The 17,925-nt window shown below is 41.8% G+C and overlaps 1 protein-coding gene and 1 long non-coding RNA gene across 7 annotated transcripts; one reads left to right on the forward strand and one right to left on the reverse strand.

Annotated features, from left to right (window-relative positions):
* Positions 1-633: 633 nt before the first annotated feature.
* On the forward strand, positions 634-16,457 carry DDX24 (DEAD-box helicase 24). Of its 6 annotated transcripts, none has more exons than XM_065063587.1 (9): positions 634-792; positions 1,125-1,867; positions 4,862-5,239; positions 6,903-7,056; positions 7,443-7,958; positions 10,067-10,142; positions 10,744-10,932; positions 13,392-13,525; positions 15,279-16,457. In XM_065063587.1, the coding sequence occupies exons 2-9, from the start codon at positions 1,144-1,146 to the stop codon at positions 15,508-15,510; spliced, it is 2,403 nt and encodes an 800-aa protein (XP_064919659.1). In that variant the 5' UTR covers positions 634-792; positions 1,125-1,143; the 3' UTR covers positions 15,511-16,457. The 6 variants fall into 6 exon arrangements, with proteins under 6 accessions (XP_064919659.1, XP_064919661.1, XP_064919664.1 ...); XM_065063589.1 differs by having other exon boundaries at positions 13,392-13,521; positions 15,275-16,457; XM_065063591.1 differs by having other exon boundaries at positions 668-960; positions 13,392-13,521; positions 15,275-16,457.
* Positions 13,484-17,554, reverse strand: LOC135579547 (uncharacterized). The gene is made up of 3 exons (XR_010472806.1): positions 16,896-17,554; positions 15,041-15,155; positions 13,484-13,618 (listed from the first exon to the last, which is right to left on the reverse strand). It is a non-coding gene; the product is annotated as an uncharacterized LOC135579547 (long non-coding RNA).
* Positions 17,555-17,925: the final 371 nt, after the last annotated feature.

Raw genomic sequence — 17,925 nt, forward strand, 5'->3', positions numbered from 1 at the left:
AACATTTCTTCATAGATGGTGAAGGATGCAAGCAGGCTGCCCAGGGAAGTGGTTGAGTCACCATCCCTGGAGCTGTTTAAAAGGCGCATAAACGAGGCTCTTAGGGACATGGTTTTATGCTAGAGTTAGGTTCTGTTTGGACTCGATGATCTTAAGGGTCTCTTCCAACCGAAATGATTCTATGATCAGAGCCAAACACAGGAATCCAGAGCACTGTTAGGGCGCTGTCAGAACCCCTGCGTTCAGACCTTGCCGAGCAACAGCCCGCACGGTCCGTTACCTCGGGGAGCACCCGCAGACACCGCCGGCTGCACAGCGCCTCAGCACGGCCCGGCCAGCACCGCCGCCCCGGCCCGCCGGCTCGGGGAGGGACCAGCCGAGACAGCGGCTGCCCAGAGCCACCCCCGTCACGGGCGGCGCGGAAACACGGCCGCTACCGCGGGGGCTCGCCCTCGAGCCCTTCGCTCCGCAGGGCCGGCAGCCCGCCCCACCGGGCCCGCCCCCAGGGCCGGTCACCCGGAGGGGCAGCCTGAGAGACAAGGACCGAGACACCCGCCCCGCGCAGGGCTGCCAGCGCCCTCGGGAGGGCAGTGCTCCACCCGTTATGCGCATGCGCGCGACCCCTCCGCCCGCATACGCGGCGCTCGCGGGCGCCGCGCAGTGACGTCACGCAGTAATGGCGGCGCCCGCGAGCGCACGAGGCGGCTGTCGGTAACGGCTGTCGGGGTCGGTTGGTTGTTCGCTGCCTCGATTGTCCGTCTGTCCCTCGCTGTTCTGGGGCCGCAGAGCGCGGTAAGCGCCAAAGGGGTGCGGGGAGCCTCCCGAGGGCCCGGGCAGGTGTCCGGAGCTGCCGCGCTGGGCCCCTGGCGGGTGGTGCTCGGGCAGGCGGGGCGGGAGCTCTTCGCGGCCTGCGGGGGTTTATTCCGGCGATTTTAGTTTTACCCCGAAGCTGTTCCAAAGGTGAGGCTGAAAACATGACCTGCTGGTCTTATATTTAAGGCTATTCATGATATTTTTCCCAGATTAAAAAAAAAAAAAAGTAAGCCTTGTATTCTTGTATGTTTGAATATCATCAATATAATCCTTATTAATTTTATCTAACGCTCTTCTTTTTTACTCCTCAGTTTCTTTTTAGGTAAAAAAATGAAGATGAAAAAAGGAAGGAGATTTAAATCTCCCTTTAAAATGAAACAAAAAGGCATTGAAGTAATAGGGAAATGGAAAACTGTGCAGATTGACCCCAATCTGTTTGCTGATGAGGAGTTTAAAGACATTGTGTGCTTGGAGGAACTCACAGAGTACAAACTAGTAAGTTCTTCCAAAGTGGGGAAAGTAAAAGATAATAAGAGAAAAGCTGAGAGTGTTTCAGAAGAACACACTGAGAAGGAGGAAGAACTTGTCATCCCTCCCAAAAAGAAAAAGAAAAACAAAGATTTGAGGAGCGAAACAGATAAAAGCAATGGTTCTAATGCAACAGAAATTGGTGTGCCAGTTGATCAAGAGGCAAAGTGTAATGAAATAATTGAAGTGGCAAATCTGGAGGACCAGGGACATGTGGCTGAGAGCACTTCAAGCACAAAAGGTGCTCCAAAGAAAAAGAAGGCAGCTAAAAATAAGGGTTCTCAGGCTGAAGAAGCTCTTCCGTCGATGACTACTTCTAAAAAAGTTAAAAACTGGACAACAGAAGTTTTATCTGCCTCAACTGATCACAAAGCTGATGTGTCTGCATGGAAAGACCTCTTTGTACCTGAGCCAGTGTTGCAGGCCTTGAGCTACCTGGGGTTTAGTGCTCCAACTCCTATTCAAGCCTTAGCCTTGCCTTCTGCCATCCGGGATAATATGGATGTTCTTGGTGCTGCAGAAACAGGTACAGATCCTTTAAACTGGTTGTATATGCTGGGAGCTTCCCATCTCCCCTCTTTAAATGCAGGTTATTGTTATGGGTTTTTATATGTAGCAGAAGCAGCATTTGTACGTAGAAGAGCTTCTATTTTCTGCATATCCAATATATTAGTAATGATTCATTGTGAAGCAGCTTACAAACACAGGACATTCCATCTATACAGTAAAGCACAGTGTGCAAAGCTTTGAAGTCTCAGTGATTTTTTATGCTTTGTTGTTTCTCAAATTGTTTCCTGTTTTGGGAACTGTAAGGTGATACACTGCAACGGGCAGAATTATTGAAACAGAGTCATGTTCCAGCAGTAAGTTCTGTGGATGTCCCTGTGCTGAGGTAAAGCCAAGAGCTAGGTTCCTCTAAACATACAGTACTAGCTTGGAGTGGTGAATAAATACTGAGCACGGTGTGAGGTGTTGTGGATGTGTCCTAGGCCTTTGTTGTAGCAAAAGAGGCCCACCTTGTGCCCTATCTCTGGGCTTGGCTTGTATGTTGTCACCAAACCTTCTCATGGCTTGTGCTTGAAGTATTACCTTGGTTCATGAACTGCAGAGGTACTGTCTCTTGTCCAGCTTGTGATCAGCTCATACCTTTGTCTTTGGGCATTGTTAGCCTTTGTGAAATTTGTTATCGCTTATTTTTTACTTAAACAACGCTGTGAAGTCACAGAGCCTTATTTTCCCTTTAACTTTTTTTGCTGCTCATATCTTTGAAGTTTTGTCTCTTCAGCGATGCAACATTTTTTTCCCTATAAAAACTAAAAGTAGGAAGCACAATTGGAAGCTGTGTTAGTTTAAAGGCTTCCTTTGCATTCTTTTCATCTGTTCCAGTTGCCTTATCTTACTGCTTGTCTTGTAAAGCCATTTACTGCTCTTGAACATGAAGCTATAGTAACTAATAAGTTATGCAGTCATTTGCATTTTTATTTTAATTAGAAGTTAGGCTGGCACTATTAGGTTTAATAAGATTAGAAAACCTCGCAGGAACTGTTTTTGAAAATGGAACTGAAAATTTAAGTAGTGTTTTTGTGCTGCAAAAAAGTGACATTTTGTCAGTGCTGGAAAACAAATCCTTCTCTAGCTGCAGAATGGAGAGCACGACTGGTAGCAGGTTGTGTTGTTGCTGTCTAATTTTGCATAACCCTGAAGTAGCAGGACTGTGTTCTGCTCTCTTATTATTTCATGAAAGAAGAGTCCAGTGGGTCATCAGTGTTCCTGTAGAAACTTGAGAGATGTGGGCGCGTGTCTGTTTGGAACAGTTGCAGCTTGGAGAGGCTGGAACTCTCCAGATCTTTTTTCTACGTCCTACAGCTTCCCTTAGCATTGGGCCTGAGGGAGGAAGGTGACAGGTGAAACAACTGTTTTTCTTCCATTTTTGGTAGCTACATAGGGGAGAATAGCAAGATTTTGATATGGCAGTAGATCCCTGTGGAGATCAGATACAGGGAACATCAAGGCTTGTTGTTTTTACAGTGGATCTAACCAGTTCTGTGCATTGCCATGTGGAAGTAATGAAGTTTTTGGTTAAGGAATCACATTTGATCTCTGTAAAATCTTACAGTATAAAACTGTTTAAAAGCACATGAAATAGCTTGAGCTATAGTGTCTGAGGGTACCTTTTCTCCAGGTTTTACAGGCCTGGTTATGGTATGTGGTCAATGTGTTGTGAAGATAACGTGCCCTGTGAGGTGATTATTTGTTTAATTTGCGGGGGAATCTAGTGCCTGCAGAATAGTCCTGATTATCACAGCTATAATCTGCCTGGGTGCAGTACTGATATTTGCACCAGCCAAATTGCAGTACATTTAATTCAAAATCAGCAGTGTTCTTCATCTTAAAAACAGAAGTTCTGGTAATACAGAATCTTATTGTATAAATGCTCTGCAAATGCAGATCATAAACTTTTTTTTGCTTCAAGTGCATAAGTCAGAAGGGACTTCCTAGACATTTGGAAAGGTGGGAAGTGGATTTGAGGAGACTGCAGCCATATTGGTCAGGATACTGGGCTTAGCTGTTTATTAACTAATATTAAGGTTCTTCGCTAAACAGGCAAAATGCTCTCTTGCTGAATTTGACAAATCATTATGGGTTTATGATAGGACAGACTGCGCTTAAGGAATTGAGATGAGATTTCCAGAGAACCGTTCCCCAGCAGTGGCCTGTTACAAGAGTGGTGTGATAGTGTCTTGTGTTCTGGATGCTGCTTTTGTGATTGATGAACTGATATTCATGAGAACCTTAACTGGGGTGGATGTGCTACCAGGCTTCTCCTAACGTCTTTATTAGCATCAGGTAGTTCAGAAAGGAATATGTGGCAGGGATGTGACTTGCAGTTTGGCACAGTGAACCCGTGAAATTAAAGTTGGAGAGTAGTTGTGTATTTGGCAGTGCCTCTCCAAAGTGGTTTATTTGTTTTAAATCACATTTGTGTGTTTTGATTCTAAAAATGTGAGCTGGTAATAGATCAGAAAATTAGTGGAATATTTCAAAATACAGTTTATTTGAAAGTTCTAAACACAGTACTGTAAATTGTAGATGGAAACAAATCCTTGAAGTACATTCCAGTTTGCCCTTGGCCTCATTTGCTATTCCTTTATTTTGAGAACATTGATCAGAACTGTCAATTAGGGCATGGTATTCTCCTTACGGGCATACAGTTCTTTAAAAATATCTTGGCTGAAACTGCAGCTTTTAAAAACCATTTTCAGAACAAATGAATCTGCCTGACCTGCTAGAGATTGGAAAAATACCTGTTCCTCAGGAAGTGTGCTATTGGTGACCTCAAGGCAATGTATAAAGGGAACAGGAGAGAAGATGGTATTGCTGCAACTTTCTGGTCTTCTAAAGATCAAGAGTTTGCATCTGTTACAACTGCATGTTTTAAGAACGGTGTGTGATTCGCTGTTACTTTTGTCATATTTTCAGTATGGTCCGTTTTTTTTTGTGGGTTTTTTTTTTTTTTTAGGAAGCGGCAAAACACTTGCATTTGCAATTCCGATGATTCACTCTGTGCTGCAGTGGCAAAAATCAAATAGCTCAACAACAAGAAATCACAGCGTTCCTAAAGAGTCCTATCAGCATCAGGATGAAACAAGATGGGAAAATGAGGATGAAGCAGAAAAACTAATCCATCAGCAGGTTGAATACAGTGGGGATGAAGATGATACATCTTTCACAACAGGCTGTGTGAAGGTGCTCGAAAATATTGAATTTGATTCTGGTGATGAGACACACACTGTTGGCTCCCATAAAAAGAGACCTCTTTTAGGACTGGTCCTTACCCCCACAAGAGAATTAGCTGTACAAGTAAAACACCACATTGATGCAGTTGCAAAATTCACAGGTATGTAGACCCCACGGGCCATGTCCCAGATTATGCTGGGTTTGGATCTTGGCATCAGTGCTGAGCCAGAATGTGTGCCATGGTTTCTTCTTCATAAAACTGGGGCGGCTTTTGAAGAGTTAAGGTTTGCAGTCATTAGTATTTGAGAAATGCATTAAGATTCTTCAGTGAGATGCATATGGAAGTGAACAGTTAATGTGAGATATTTTGGTTTTAAATATTTCTGCCTTGAAATAGCTATTGACTTGTGCTTCAGCAACACAGAGTCAGTACTAGATACTCCACCACAGCTTTGTCCTGGTTTTGAATGATGTAAGATATGTATAGAAAATGATCTTATTATTTATATATGTATATTTTTTTCATAATTTCCTTTTTTTTGATAGATGTTTTGATCTATATAGATAATACATATAGAAATAATTTTGCTTTATCAAAAAAAGAAAATGTGCCCATATATTTTAAGGGTAGAAGGCATTTCTGGATTGTCTGATTAACCTCCTACAGCAGTCAGGACACTGCACATTGCTGGGTAACGTGTCTGATGAAAGCAATTCCATTCTGTTCCTTTCTCTTCCAAACCAGAGGTCAGCACATCTGTTAAGTGAGTGAGTGAGGGTGTGAAACAGTTCAAGAGGGGGAGAACAGGGAAGCAACTCCTCACTTCTCCAACAGTAGTAATTGTTTATTGAAGAGGATATGTAGTGCAGTGTAGTGCTTTTAAGCATGTCTTCCTTTGGTGTCTATATATCCTGCTGTGCTCATCAGTCTACAGCTGATTACACGGCTAATTTTAACTCCTAGCCTGAAATAATCAATTTATGTCAGCACAGTCTTGATACGAGCAGTGCTATTTGTATGTAAAAATCTGCTGCACAAGTGATGTATAGTTGCTGTGGCAGGAGAGAAAATGTGTTTTGATATGGGCTTGCTTTGTTGTCTCAAATTCACTTTGAAACAAATCCCCTCCTGGAAGCAGGGGGTTCAACAAGTTGTAGGGAAGAGGGATCTGTGGTAGCTTGGATACTGGAGGAATCTTGCACAGTAGCATTGAGTTTGTCATGGGCCATTGGGTTCTTTGAAGAAGTAGGGTAAAATAAGCCACGTGTTGATTCTGTGCTTACAAAACTAAACTTTTAGTACCTAAGCAAATTGGTTAAAGCTGACTCAGGGTCTCTGTGCTGCTGTGCAGTCCAGAGAATCATTAATTGGGAGGGAGCATTCTTGTTAGGATTATTTTGTAGCAAGTGAGCCATTATTAGCAAGACAAGCATTTCTCAGTCCTATTCTTGGAGGGGCCTGCTGATTATTCGTAACAGGAACTTGCTTGTTCACACAAATTTAATTGACAAAACACGAGATTCTGAAGTACGGGTAAACAAAGCTAACAGCTATGGAGGACATAAGTGATTCTTCCTGCTATTGCAAGACAGATGTACTAAATGAAAGACTACTTTATTTTTGGTGTCTAATGAGGATTTCTCTTTAAAATCGAGGGCATTGCTGCATGATCAGTGTTATGTAAAACCCCATAAGTTTCCTGGACAAAATGCTTGCTGAAAATTGTGGTATAGACTTTTAAAAATACTTCTCTGAGTGGAGGTATGTAAAGACATTCACTGATAAACTAGTGAGATTAAAAACTATTATTTTTCTGTTCTAGGCATTAAGACTGCAATTCTAGTTGGAGGCATGGCTGCACAGAAGCAAGAACGTGTACTGAATCGAAAGCCAGAAATTGTAATTGCAACACCAGGCCGTCTGTGGGAGTTAGTTAAAGAGAGACACCCACATCTTTCAAATCTTCGGCAGCTCAGGTAAACGTGCCTTTTAGGTTGACTACTGGATACTGAACTGGGTGTCACTGCATGCTGATTACGTTTACTAACTGATTAAATAATTTAAACTATGTAAGGTCACTTATTTTTTTGTTAGTGTGTTTTATTGAAATGCACAGTGGTTATATTGATGGAGGGGACTGTCAAGTAAAGCCAGTCGCAAAAAAACACATTTTTTCATTAGAGACCTGTTTTTTCAAAAAACCGTGGAAGGCTGCTGTAGCTACCCCAGCACACCTGGTGTTCCTTTGGGCTTTACATGCAGAACTCTCCTTAAGTGTTTAGCAGGAAAAATTATTTTGAAGTCTATCACATTTGTATTATCAGCACAAGTGGATTTTTACTGTGTGTTTTCTGTTTGACAGGTGCCTTGTGATTGATGAAGCAGACCGAATGGTTGAGAAAGGTCACTTCGCAGAGCTGTCTCAGTTGCTGGAAATCTTAAATGATTCACAGTATAACCCTCGACGACAGACTTTTGTTTTTTCTGCCACTTTGACTTTAGTCCATCAGACTCCCACAAGAGTTTTACAGAAGAAGAATGCTAAAAAGATGGACAAGAAGACCAAACTAGAATTGCTAATGGAAAAAGTAGGAATAAAGGGCAAACCCAAAGTGATAGACTTAACAAGGAAAGAGGCTACTGTCGAGACTCTGACAGAAACCAGAATTCACTGTAATACAGATGAGAAGGACTATTATCTCTATTACTTTCTTCTTCAGTATCCAGGAAGAACCATGGTCTTTGCAAACAGCATAGACTGTGTAAAACGCCTCAGTTCTCTCCTCACAATCTTAAATTGCGATCCTCTTCCTTTGCATGCCAACATGCACCAAAAGCAAAGGCTGAAAAACCTGGAAAGGTTTGCTGAGCGAGACAAGTGAGTTGATTTTCTAATTCCTAGTAGAGAAAAAAAGAAATAATGTAAAATGTAGTGGGGAAAGGAAACAGCTCTGTTAGAGTAGGAGCAGGTTGGGGGAGTTAGCTGGGGATGTGAGTTCCCCATTCATGAGCCCAGGTTATTAATGAGTACGGATGAGTTTTCATGGGGTGGTTGAGGTGATGAACTGGAGCAAGTTCAGTGGAAGGGCACCAAGATGGCCAAGAAGCACTTTCTTTGGAATGGGAGGGTCTGAGGGCACTGAGTTTGTGACAGCTGTGAAAAAGATTTTTGTGGGGACCTTGTGTCAGCCCTCTGATATCTTAGAAGGTTATCAAGAAGACGGAGTCAGGCTCTTCACAGTGGTGCATGGTAGGAGAGTGCGGAGTAATAGGTGCAAATTGAAACAAAGGGTTCAGGCTGGATATGAAACGGTTTTTGTTTATGAGGACCATCAGGCACTGGAACAGGCTGCTTGTTCTTGGATGTTTTCAAGGCTCAATTGAATAAAGCCCTGAGCAACCTGGTCCAACCTTATAGCTCATCCTGTTTTGAGGAGGAGATTGGACTAGAGACATCCTGAGGTCCCTTGGAACCTGAATTATCCTGTGGTCTGGTAGCTCATTGCTGCTGAAGAAGCTGTCACTTGCCCTGTTTTCAGCTGTATGCTTTTATAACTGCCCTACACACCTCTCTGCCCCTGTGCCTCCACACTGCAGCTCATTTGATCCTTCTGTAAGTTCTTTCATCTCACTAAGGCATCGGAAAACTAACCACTTTTTGATGGGTTAGGGTTTTCAGGTGTAGTTAGGTGAAGTAGCTTCCTGAGGGTCAAGGTATCCTAAAGCAATGCAAGAGAAGGGCTGGCTGTGCCTTTCAGCAGCAGTGGACAGTCAGGTTTGCCTGGGCAGGCCTGTCCTGCCATTTGAAGAATTATTGTTTCCTGCTGGCTTTGGGATGAGGTCGGTGTTCTCAGTACTTCTGTAATCCAGAAGCCCCACAGTTCAGTCGTGCGGTGAAGTGCTTCTATGCTGTCTGACTGTGTGGGAATTTGTACCTTGGTACTGGACTCAGGCATGGAGAAGAGGCTGAATTGCCGTGATGTATCCACAGTATTGCTTGGCAAAATGTGCTACTGGTAGCACTGACATAGGCCAGACGGGGCCTTCTCCGACTGCAGATTTCCAAGGCAAGAAGAAATCTATAAGACCATCTATCACAGCCTCCTGCAGATTGCAAACAAAAGAATTTTCTCTATTTATGTCTGCTTTGAACCTTGTAGCAATAGGGTATGCAGTCAGATGTCATAAAATCTGAACGCATTCCTGTTACCTACAAGTAACTCAGTCGCAGGGAGATTTTTTTAAAACAAATTGTTTCATATGCTAGGCAGACTTTCTCTGTTTATATAAAAGAATGACTTTTTTGAGTAGTTCTTCATTTCCAGGAGTAAGCAGAAATACTAATTGTCAGAACAGAATACCCCCCTTATATTTCTAGCTTTTAATTTACTGAGAAAATTTATTTGAAGGCCACTTGGTAGAATATATTTCAGCCTCAAATGCTGCTAATTAAATCTATAATGTTAATAATGCAATTTTTCTCAACTGGAGAAACTTGTAATAACCCATCTGCCCTGCCAAAAGATCGACTGTGGTTTTAATGGTATGATCATATAAAGCTAAAGGTAATTTTAAAGCCAACCTGGGCAGAGCACTGAAAAATGTAATGAAGGGGAGCATACCCCCCTGCCAAGTGGTTGAATTAGGTCATTGAACAGTGATTTGCATTAGCGTTCCTGTGAATTGGGAGAGAATATAAGCTTAGGAAAACAGGATCCAGCAAGGTAGTGAACTTCTTTATTGGAAGCAAAACAGACCTGTCAAAGGTAATATTTGCGTTTTTTACTTTAAGAATTGCTGTTTCAAGGCTGCCTCTGCTGTAATATTGGGTATCGTTTTCTGTAAGGGAAAACAAATAGCATATTTCCAGCAGATGATGTAGTACAAATCTGTTCTTTAAATAGCTGTGGTAGAATTCCAGGTCGCTGTATGTTGTGTTTCTTGGCAAATGGTTTACTCTTCAATTTTATGTTATCGCTTTCTCAGCTGTGTCCTCCTGACAACAGATGTTGCAGCTCGTGGTCTTGATATTCCCAACGTGCAGCATGTCATCCACTACCAGGTTAAATATTTTTAATGTTTTTATCTTTACTGTATTGGTTTTGAAATAAGCTTTTGCTGATCCAAATCCTGAACGCTATAAAACTTTGATTCTTGGTCCTGTATGTAGTATAGTCCCGAGTACAGAGATTTAATCATTATTAATTTAGCTCTCCTTAGTGCTCAATACTTAAGGATATCATTGCTGCAGTGGCTGACTCTGGTAGGTAGCACTTCATGAAAGTGTGATTACATATGAGAAAGGACATAATAGCTATGATTCTCCTTGCTTTTTGCTTAACTTTGATATCCAAGGGTGTCAATTGACTCTGCCCTATAACTCTTCTCTGAGGACACATAGAATTTTTTCATACTTTGCAAATGAAATGGCAGAGGGTCAGAAGTTAGGAGAGACTCACAGAAGGTTATGCAAGGAACAGTACTGGCCCACAGAAGAAAAAGTGTCTCCAGACATTATCTTTTACTTTACTTTCAGCTGTGTTACATGCAGTGTACCATGTGTATTTAAAACCTAATATTCTCTGGCAACCTCTTGGCCAAAGTATGACAGGCTGCTGCTAGCTTTCCATGGCCAGCTTCATGTTTTTTCCGAATATTTGCAGGTCCCTCGTACTTCTGAGTTGTATGTACACAGAAGCGGCAGAACAGCCCGGGCTGCCAATGAAGGCCTTAGCCTATTGCTGATTGGCCCTGATGACTTGATCAATTTTAGGAAAATTTATAAAACATTGGAGAAGAGCGAAGAGCTGCCGTTTTTCCCAATTGATACCAAGTGCATGACTTCTATCAAGGTAAAGAAACAACAATCTCTTTACAACCTGAATAGTTGCTTGCTTACTTATGTTACTGCCTTGTCCAGTACATTCTTTCTAGGTTTCGGATGAAATTTACTCTTCAGGACCTGGGTTTAAAAATTAAGTTAATCACACTTTATCTTTTTTTTAGAAATATTTGTGTTTTCTCCTCAATAACTAGCCCGAAAAAGGTGTTCAAACATAAATGTCACTTACATTTTTCTTACATGTTGTTATGTAAAGCTTCTCCTGACTAGATTCCAAAAACCAGTACAGAGAAGTTGGCTGGGGAGCTGGGGTGGCTCTGTTAGGTAAAATGAGTTGCTTAAAGCCTCTTGTGTTAGGAACAGACTAGAGCTAGAGAACAGTAGCAGGTCCAGGGATGTTCAGTGGTCTTCATCTGCCTCTTTTCAGCTGAAGTAGTGAGTTATCTGCTTTCCTAAAAGTTCTTATACTGCGAGGCCACAGCTGCCACTGAACTCTGCGAAACCAGGTATGTTTCCTTTTTTTAAGTTATTGCCCGTTTTAAGGAGAATTCAGTCATTCAGTAACTCACAAATAAACAACGGTTGGAATTTACAAAACAATATATTTTAGAAAGCTTCTAGTCACCGCAGATTTTCTGCTTCTCAAATAAGAGGCTGTTTCATGTCTCAGCGTTTTCCTGGCAGTTTGGGTGACATCTGCCTTGTACAAATGGGGCATATTTAAATATTGCATTTGAAAGGAATCCAGCTGGGATTGGAGTGTCTGAATATTGCACAGTCATTGAGGACAGGAGAAAAATGCAAGTAGTCAGATAATGCAACAGGTACCTTCCATGTCGTATTCTGGTTCATACTCATCCAGTTCACTTGGACTGAGCCCAGGGTCCACCCCAGTGGCAAAAGGGGTATTCTCACCTTGCAAATAACATCAGCACGTTTCAAAGCCCAGGCTTACTGCAAATGGACTATTTAGCATGATTTTTTTTCGGGAGGTGAAGCTTTCTGAAAGAGGAAGAAAATCAAGGAAATGCTTCCACAGACTCATTTTTCTTCTCTTGGTAGTAACACAGAGAATTTGCTTAATTTTTTTTTTCATCTCCCCCCACCCCCCTTCCACCTGCCAAATGTTTCTGGTTACTGAAAGAAATCTGTTGTTTTTAGAGTGTTTCTTCAGAGGTCCCTTCTGTGTTTCTTGATGAGTAGTTCTTGGCTCTTATCATGCTCTGTCAATTAATGGGCAAATGAATATTGTTTCCACACTTAAATTTTCCTGCCACCATCTCATGATCTTCTCTCCTATACATAATAGTGCTCCTCTCCCCAGAACAAGATGTCTTTGTAATTGTAATTAAAGGACTCCAGCCTCCTAGGCCCTTCACATGGTCAGGTCTCTTTTGTACTTTGCCCTGGGCTTAATCACAAAGCCACTGTCACTGGGACTAATATTGCTGCTGGTTCTTTATGTCTATCCCTTTGGCACATTCCTTCACTGGTTCTGCATGCCTTCTTCCAGTTCAGGAAAGGTCTAGAAGGATTTCGCAGTGGAGAAGAATAGAATTGGTGAACCAGAGTAGAGACCAAGAGGACTCAAGTTTTACAAAGATGGAAAAACTTTAAAATTTCTTGTAATGATCTAAAAAGTGACTGACTTGTTTTATTAGTCAACTGCATGTTTAATTTCCTCTCTGTCTGCGTGTTAATTATCCTGGCAGTTCTGGCTGGTGCTCTTACTGTGTAGCAGCAGACTGCTCCCTTGGGGTGGTCTGGGCATCCTGTACAAGGTTTGTTTTGTGCAACCACAGGAACATTCCGAACAGCAGAACTTACTGCTGGGTTGATTACTATTTGCTGTCAGTGCAGGTTTCCTTTCCGTAATGAATTAGTTATTTAAGACAGCTTGGCCCAGCTGGAAGGCCGCAGGTCATATTAGGTTTGCTGGACTTCTTTCTTCCACCTCTGTGCAGCTGGGAAGAAGGGCAGGACATTTTGTCCTGTGCCTAGACAAGATCCAGGTGTGTTTCTGAAAACATGAGTCGCTCCTTCCATATGGCCTTGCAGGAGCTGAGTTCTTCAGAGTTGGGTGAAGCCAATGCTGCCCCTTATTGCTGAGACCAGTAACTTTAAGATCAGCTGTACTGTGTAAATATGTAAATTAAGAATGATTGGTATCTGAATCATTATTTGTCCTTGACTTTTTTGAAGTGTTTGCAATGGTGCATTTAAAGAATAAGGAGTTAACATTCAGGCATATTTAATAGTTGACATGATTTAGAAGTCAGATTCTATCACAGATCTGAAGAAGGAAAACACTTTAGCAAATGATGAGATTTGTTTATTAAGTGAGGCATCTGCCGAGACACCAGGAGGGAACCTCAGTTGCATTGTTATGCATGCTCTCAAACACTGATTCTCCTAAAGTGTCCCATGTTTAAACCTGATCATCATGTCTGAAATGTGCTTTTGTTGCAGGAACGGATGAATTTGGCACGGCAGATTGAGAAGGCAGAATTTTTCAACAGTCGGGCAAAGCAACACGACTCCTGGCTCCAGCAAGCTGCAGAGGCTCTTGAGGTTGATCTTGATGATGACATGTTTATGGGCAAGTAGAAATGCTTGTTTATGGATATACTTAGTTGGTCCCATAGCACTGGTGTCCAGAAGTGGCTTCTTCACCGTGGCAGAGAAATTCTTAAAACCTGCAGGGCAGAAGGGGAAGGAAAGTAATGTCAGTACTTAGTACATGGTACTGCTTGTGTTTTTGGGATGATTGCACAGTAGATAGTGCTGGACCTGAGGGAATGAGGTGTGACAATTCTAGCAAGTCACAGACAAGTCCACGTGTTGTAGAACAAAAACTGTTTAGTTTCTGGGAAACATTTTAGGGTGATCTGACAGCCCAGTATGTCCTGCTTCAGCCTTGTCCCCTCTGTGTCAAAGAAAAAGCTGTTTCTCCACTTCTGCTTATCTCTCCCACTGCCCTGTAGTCAGGCAGCAGGACAGGAGCCTGACAGCTCTGTGTGGGAACACCAGGAAGCGCCAGCAAACACCAAAAATTATGTGAGCCTTATGTAGGTTGAGTTGTGTGGGCTAAACAGCCAATGTTATATTCAAGTTGCTGAGGTTTTTGTTGGTGTGTTAGAAGTAAGTAATTTCTTTTATTTTTAAAATTGAACGTTCAGCAGGCTGTGCCTGAGAGAATGTGTAGGGCTGTGCAACTACAGGTGCCTATTAGTTCAAGGCAGTGAAGTTTTGCACTGCTTAGATGTGCTATAAAATGCCACATTATGTTCAAATTTTAGGACGTATGATTTCCTTCCAGTTCTTTGAAGGCATGCTGAGTACGGGTGCTGCCTGGATCACTTCAGCTTAAGCTGTCTGTAGCCTGTTAGCTGCTAAATATGAAGATACCTTGATTTTGAAGCATGTTCAGATTTTTTTTTTTCTTTATTCATGGCTGGACTAGTTTGTTCACAGCCACTTTGCAAGCAAACACTAATCGTCTCTGTCCAAACTGTTCAGGAGTGCTCTCAGATAATTAGCACTCTGCCATTTTGTTTTGACATAATCTGAGTATGCTGTGCTTTGAAATGACTTTCAAAACAGCACATCCAGTCCAAGTAAGCTGTAGCTCTCAAGTGAAGCACTTTGTAATTGCCAGCCAGAATCTTGCCAGATTCATGCTTTAAAATGTATTTGGTCTCTGATTCTTCCATAGCTTATTGTAGACCAATTAAAATCTCAGCAATTTCTCCCATAAATGCCTCTTACACATTACGAAGGATTTAGTAATGTCCTTTCAATTTACCTTACAGCAGCCTTGACTTATTCCTCCAGTTCAGGCCTTTGACCATATTAACTATCTCCAGTGTTTTCTATGCCCTTCTTTCTTCTATGTTATTAAATCTGAGCAACTCATGGGGTTTTTTTATGTGTAAGGAAGAAAGGGTTTCCTGTTTTACAGGTGCTGAAATGAGGCATGCAGAAAGTAACAAAATAGAAGAAGCTTTTGCCTGAGCTAGAAGTCCTGGATTAACCCCTTATCTTCTGGACCCCTTTTCCTTTTGTTCCCAAGTCTGTTCTGGGTTGAGAGCTATCTGAATGATTTAGCAGAATGATACCTGGGGTATAGTTACTCAGTAGTTAGGATTCTTCTTGATCTTGTTATCTCGTGGACAGCATAGGTGACCTGAAAGTGTCACAGATGACTGGAAGACTTTATGGAAGTTCAGTGACCTTGTTAGAGAGAGAAAGATGAGATGAACATCTGCCCCTAGCACTGTAGAAGCCTGGTGAAAGAGGCCAATGCAAGTTCTTTTCTTGTAACATTCTATATCTTTGATTTCTGCCCCAAGGAAGAAAAGCTAGTGAGCAAGAAGAAAGTCAGAAGCAAAAGATGCTGAAGGGGATGAAAAAACAACTAAAACATATGTTGTCCCAGCCACTGTTTAAAGTCCTTATGAAAACCAAGTACCCAACACAGTCTGGAAAACTACTGCTGCCTCAGACGTCAGTGAGCATTTCAGAATCTGCTCTGGGTACCGTGTCCAAACAACAAGCCAAGAAGAAGAAATCAATAAAACTAAATTAGATAACTGAGCAAGATCACTCAGTGCGACGGAAGCAAAGACAATCCTTATCCAGGCTGTCGGTGCTTATGGAGGAACTCAGCTAGAAGACACGTAGCATCAGAGGATGTTGCCTGTGTCTTGGTTGTACAGGCACAAAGCAAAATGTTGATTTAAAGGGCTCTATTATCATGTGGTTCGTTATTGTTGAATCTTGTCTTCGATCTTGTTTTCTTACATTCTTACTTATTTGTTCTAATTCTCTACATTGATAGAAGTTAATTTTGAAATAGTTCTGTTTATTTTTCCTTTTTGCGAGAAGGGTTAAAGATACAGAGTAAAATTCACCATGGGCATACTCTAATGAAAAAACTTGATTTGAATTTTAATGTCCTTAAAGGACGGGGAAGGTAGGCCGTGTACAGTCTGAGTACAATCTGAGCAGGCTGTAATGGGAAGTTTGACTTTTACTGCAGCCAGTTCAGTGAGAAGGGCAGCAAACATAGGCAGTGTTACCAGCAAGTCTCCAATTCCAGTTATGAAAATCTCTCCCAATTTTCTTTCTACTCTGATAATATTTCTCTGTTCTGTTCTCTACTGGGTCTTAATTCCCTAAGTTCTCTGCTAATATGTTTTAGAATGTGCAAAAAAAGTCAAGGTGGCAATGGGCCTGGATGGACCTTGGGAGATGTGTAGATTTTTGAGAAGTAAGTGTTGCTACTTAATGTTTTATTAATTGATATTTGGAGTTAAGTCTGTATTTGGAAACATGTTAGAACCATGATGTTTGCTTTAATACAAAGATGATTGTATTGTGGAACGCTACTTTGAAGAATGCTACCTGATAATTATGCTTTTAAATAAGTTTAACCTGACCTGTGAAAATAGTTTTTAAAGCTATTTTTAAAAATAAGATATCAGAAAAATGTATTTTGAATTTTTGTTGAATTACATCTGTTATAAACCTCAAGGCCCATGTCTGTTTTCTATCATGTGGGTTTCTGAATTGCTCATTGCTGATGCCCTTTGCACATAGCAGGCAGGGAAAGAGGAAAAGCGTCCAAAAGGTAAGACATAGCAGTGGGATCTGTGTTGGTGAGAGCACAGGGAACCTTCATCTGCCAGCTCTACATCAGGCTGAGTTTCTGTGTCTCATACAGTATAGAACCAGAGTCATTGCCCTGACAGGAGGCATCGATTTACTCAGCTAGTCAAAAATAAATTTGTCTATGGAGTTGAGTGCTGCCTCCAACCACTTGCCAGTTATATGAGAAGCTCTTTCATCTATGTGAATAATCGAAGTCTCCCCAACCTCTGGAGGGCTTTTCTCTTCCTTCCATTACTGAAGAAGAGCTGTGACAATATAATCATAAGCATTCAGAGCTTAGCAATTATGTATGAAGCTTACCTTGCAACACTATTTGTCTCATGCTCTTTTGAGTAGATGGGGGGAAAGTTTTGAGAGAGGAGAGATGGTAAGGTTCTGCTGCCTCCCCCATGTGAGAAGACAAAACATCTTTGGAGTTAATGTGACATCTGAAAAATAAAAACAAGAATTTAAAGAAAGTTCCCTGTAAAGAAAACTGAAAAAAAAAAAAAACTGAGCAAAGGCAAGCATGCCCTTGGTCCTTTTCTGTGCCATTTTAATCATATTCTTACACTGTGGAAAGGAAATTTGCATGGGCTTTGCATCCCTGAAGGGACTGAAGAACGGGTGGTGATTTTCTGCATTTTGTGATGTATTTCTCCTTACAATTCATCAGCAAAATCAAGGCTGGATCCTGACACAAGAGCTTTACATCTCCTCCCTTATCTGAAAATCTGCATGAGGTAGGACAGTTTTGGTAATTTCTAATTCCACATGATCATGAGGAGAACTGGACTGGGGGGACAGTATTTTTGTTTCCTCTTCAGCACTACTGTGGAGATTTTCAGCTGCTTCTGTTTCTCTCAGTTCAACAATGTAGTTCTCACACTCCCACCCCTCTGTCTGGCCCTCAGCTTGCTGCCTGGCTAAGTCTTTCCAGGATGGAGCACGACACTTCTGCCCTCACCTTCTTCATGCTCTCCTGTGGTGTGCTGTGCTGCTGGTTTTCTCCTGCAGCCTCTGATGTGCTCAGCATGAGCTCTCAATACTTAATCTGCTGATGTTGCACCCCCACAGGAGCTCAAGTGGAGCTTGGACCCTAAAAATATCTTGGTGTCTTAATACGTGCCTAGTGCTCTGAAAGCTCTATTGTGGCTGCCTGCTTTGCCTTGTCCTTATCTTACCAGGATACTCCGAGTCTTCTACCTAGAGGAAAAACCTTGTACTTGCTTTAGCTAAATTAAACAAATTATTAAACAGTAACTGGAAAATATTACCACTTAGCTGCCCTCCTTCAATATGAACTAGGTTACTCAGGAAGAGAGGAAGACAAAGGAGAATGTTTTCTCCA

This window comes from Columba livia, chromosome 5, assembly GCF_036013475.1.
Source record: "Columba livia isolate bColLiv1 breed racing homer chromosome 5, bColLiv1.pat.W.v2, whole genome shotgun sequence".
Lineage (NCBI taxonomy): Eukaryota > Metazoa > Chordata > Aves > Columbiformes > Columbidae > Columba > Columba livia.